The sequence below is a fragment of the Colobus angolensis genome, unplaced genomic scaffold, assembly GCF_000951035.1.
Source record: "Colobus angolensis palliatus isolate OR3802 unplaced genomic scaffold, Cang.pa_1.0 Scaffold143, whole genome shotgun sequence".
NCBI lineage: Eukaryota > Metazoa > Chordata > Mammalia > Primates > Cercopithecidae > Colobus > Colobus angolensis.
Window position 1 is genome coordinate 1,661,989 of NW_012114522.1, and position 2,494 is coordinate 1,664,482.

Consider the following 2,494-nt stretch of genomic DNA (forward strand, 5'->3'; position numbering starts at 1 on the left):
GCCCCCACCACTGCAAAGCCAGCCCTCACCGCTCGGTGCCCAGGGACAGGTAGAGCTGACTGATGGTCTCCAGGAGCTGCCCCTCCAGCACCTTGTCAGCCACCTTGCGGGCCAGGGAGAGCTGGAGCTCATGGTAGATGACACACTGGGCCTCGCTGGGCATGATGGTGCTGTAGAAGTAGCACAGCCTCTGGACGGCCCGCAGCTGGCCTGGGCAGAAGACAAAAAGGAAGACGTCAGCCTCCCAGCATCGAAGCGAGGCTGGCTGGGCTCGGAGGCGCCTGCGCTGTGCTTGCCTCTTTCACACCTCTGTAAGCCTGGGCCCCATAGGCGGGGAGCCTGAGCACAGACAGGTCATGCACCCGTGCAAGGGCAGCCGCTGACCACACCGTGACATGGGCACAGCTTGGTGCAGATGCTCATGGTAGAGGCCGGCCTTCTTTACAACCCCCAGGGCCGAGGTCCTGGCCAGGTTCGGCCCCTGCACCAGGTCATCTATTTATGTTTCACAAAGCCCCTCTGGCCAGGACCAGGGCCACCTTCAGTCTGAGCTGATGATGCCAGGGGCACAAGTAGCCTCTGTCGCAGATGGAACCCTGAGAGAGCAAAGCCAAGCGTCATGTCTGCCACACACGGCATCATGTTGGGGGAATGTGGTTCAAAGCTGGCTCCTGGCGTTCCCACACATGCTTCTCTCACGCAACCAGGCTCCAAACCCACAGGCTCACTGGCCTCTCCCAAAGCCAGGGTGCTGGGAACGGTGGAAAGCTTCTGATTTTCTAGTGTCAGAAACATTCTGGAGATTAACACCGGAAACCAGGTACGCCAAATGGACATCTGTCACACACGTCACCCAACAACAGCTGAAGACACAGTCCTCTCGAGCGCCCATGGGCCATCCCCCACGACAGACCACATGCCAGGCCACAAAACGAGCCTCAGTGAATGGAGAAGGACTGAGACCAAAGCAGAGGTGTTCTTCAGCTGTACTGGCACGAAACGAAATCAACAGTGAAGGAAACGTGGGAAATTCAAAAATATGTGGAAATTACACACTCCTAAAAAACCAGTGAGTCAAAGAAGAGACCGTCAGGGAAACTGAAAACTAATTTGAGAAGAATGCAAACAAATGCATAGCCCAGGCCAGCGCGGTGGCTCATGCCTGTCATCCCAGCACTGTGGGAGGCCGAGGCGGGAGGATCGCTTGAGTCCAGGAGTTTGAGACCAGCCTGGGAAACATGGTGAAACCCCATCTCTATAAAAAATACAAAAATTAGCTGGGCGTGGTGGTGCATGTCTGTAATCCCAGCTACTCGGGAGGCTGCGGCATGAGAATGGCTTGAACCTGGGTAGAAGTTGCAGTGAGCCAAGATTGCACCACTGCACCCCAGCCTGGGCAATAGAGCAAAACTCTGTCTTAAAAAAAAAAAAAAGCACAGCATATTAAAAATTCCAAGATGCAGCTAAGGCAGTGCTAAAAGGGAAATTTATAACTGTAAATGTCTACATTCAAAGAAAGAAGAAAAATCTCAAATCAAAAACCTAAGTGAACAAAGTGAAGAACCCAAAGTGAACCCAAAGTGAACAAAAGGAAGAACATAATAAACATGAGAGTGGAAATGGGAAGTAAAAATACAGAGAATGGAAAAACAAAAGAGATAATCAACAGAACCAAAAGTGGGTTTTTTGAAAATAATAACAAAATTGACAAATCTTTCACCACGCTGACCAAGAAAAAAGATAGGACACAAATGACTAAAATCAGAGACTGAGCACCATGGCTCATGCCTGTCATCCCAGTGCTTTGTGAGGCCGAGGTGGAAGGATCGCTGAGGCCAGCATTCAAGACCAGCCTGGGGGAACATGATGAGACCCCATCTCTAATACAAATAAATAAATAATTAATTAGAAACCCAAGTTTCTAAAATCAGCAATGAAAGAGGAAACATTATTGCCAACCTGACAGAAATAAAAGGATTCCATGAAAACACTACGAACAATTGTACACCAACAAATCAGACCATCTAGACACAACAGCCAAACTTCCAGAAAGACACAAACTACCGAAAGTGACTTAAAAATGACCCCAAGTAAGCATGTGGGGTATCAGCCCCGCCCTCGGTCTCCTCGACTGTTCAGCTCAGGGTGGGGAGACAGGGAAGCATGATCCCCATTCCCTGGCCTGCATTTCCAAGTCTGAATCCCCCAGCACCCTGGGGAGGGCCTCGTAGGAGGAGGTGCCACAGGCTGTTGTGCCAGGAGCCACCGGAGGCTGCAGTGGGGGCTGGGGCGCTGGGTTCCTGGAGGGTCTCCTTCCAGTCAGAGAATGCCCCTGGGGAAGAAGCCTGGGTCTGAACCCCCCACCCCTCCTTGGGCAGATGTGTGGGACTGGGGCCCCTTCACACGGTCCTTTCCAAAATCTCATCCCTCCTAGGGCCAGGAGTGGGTGCCAGGCCTGTGCTGGGAAATGGGCAGATTTGGCCACAGCCCCTGG

At 52.1% G+C, this 2,494-nt stretch overlaps 1 protein-coding gene across 1 annotated transcript in view; it reads right to left on the reverse strand.

Annotated features, from left to right (window-relative positions):
• SH3TC1 (SH3 domain and tetratricopeptide repeats 1) overlaps positions 1 to 2,494 on the reverse strand; it is a 55,240-nt gene that overhangs the window by 17,292 nt on the left and 35,454 nt on the right. Inside the window, exon 14 of the mRNA XM_011935446.1 lies at positions 30 to 210. Within this exon, the coding sequence (XP_011790836.1) occupies positions 30 to 210 (181 nt within the window). The remainder of the gene's footprint in view (positions 1 to 29; positions 211 to 2,494) is intronic.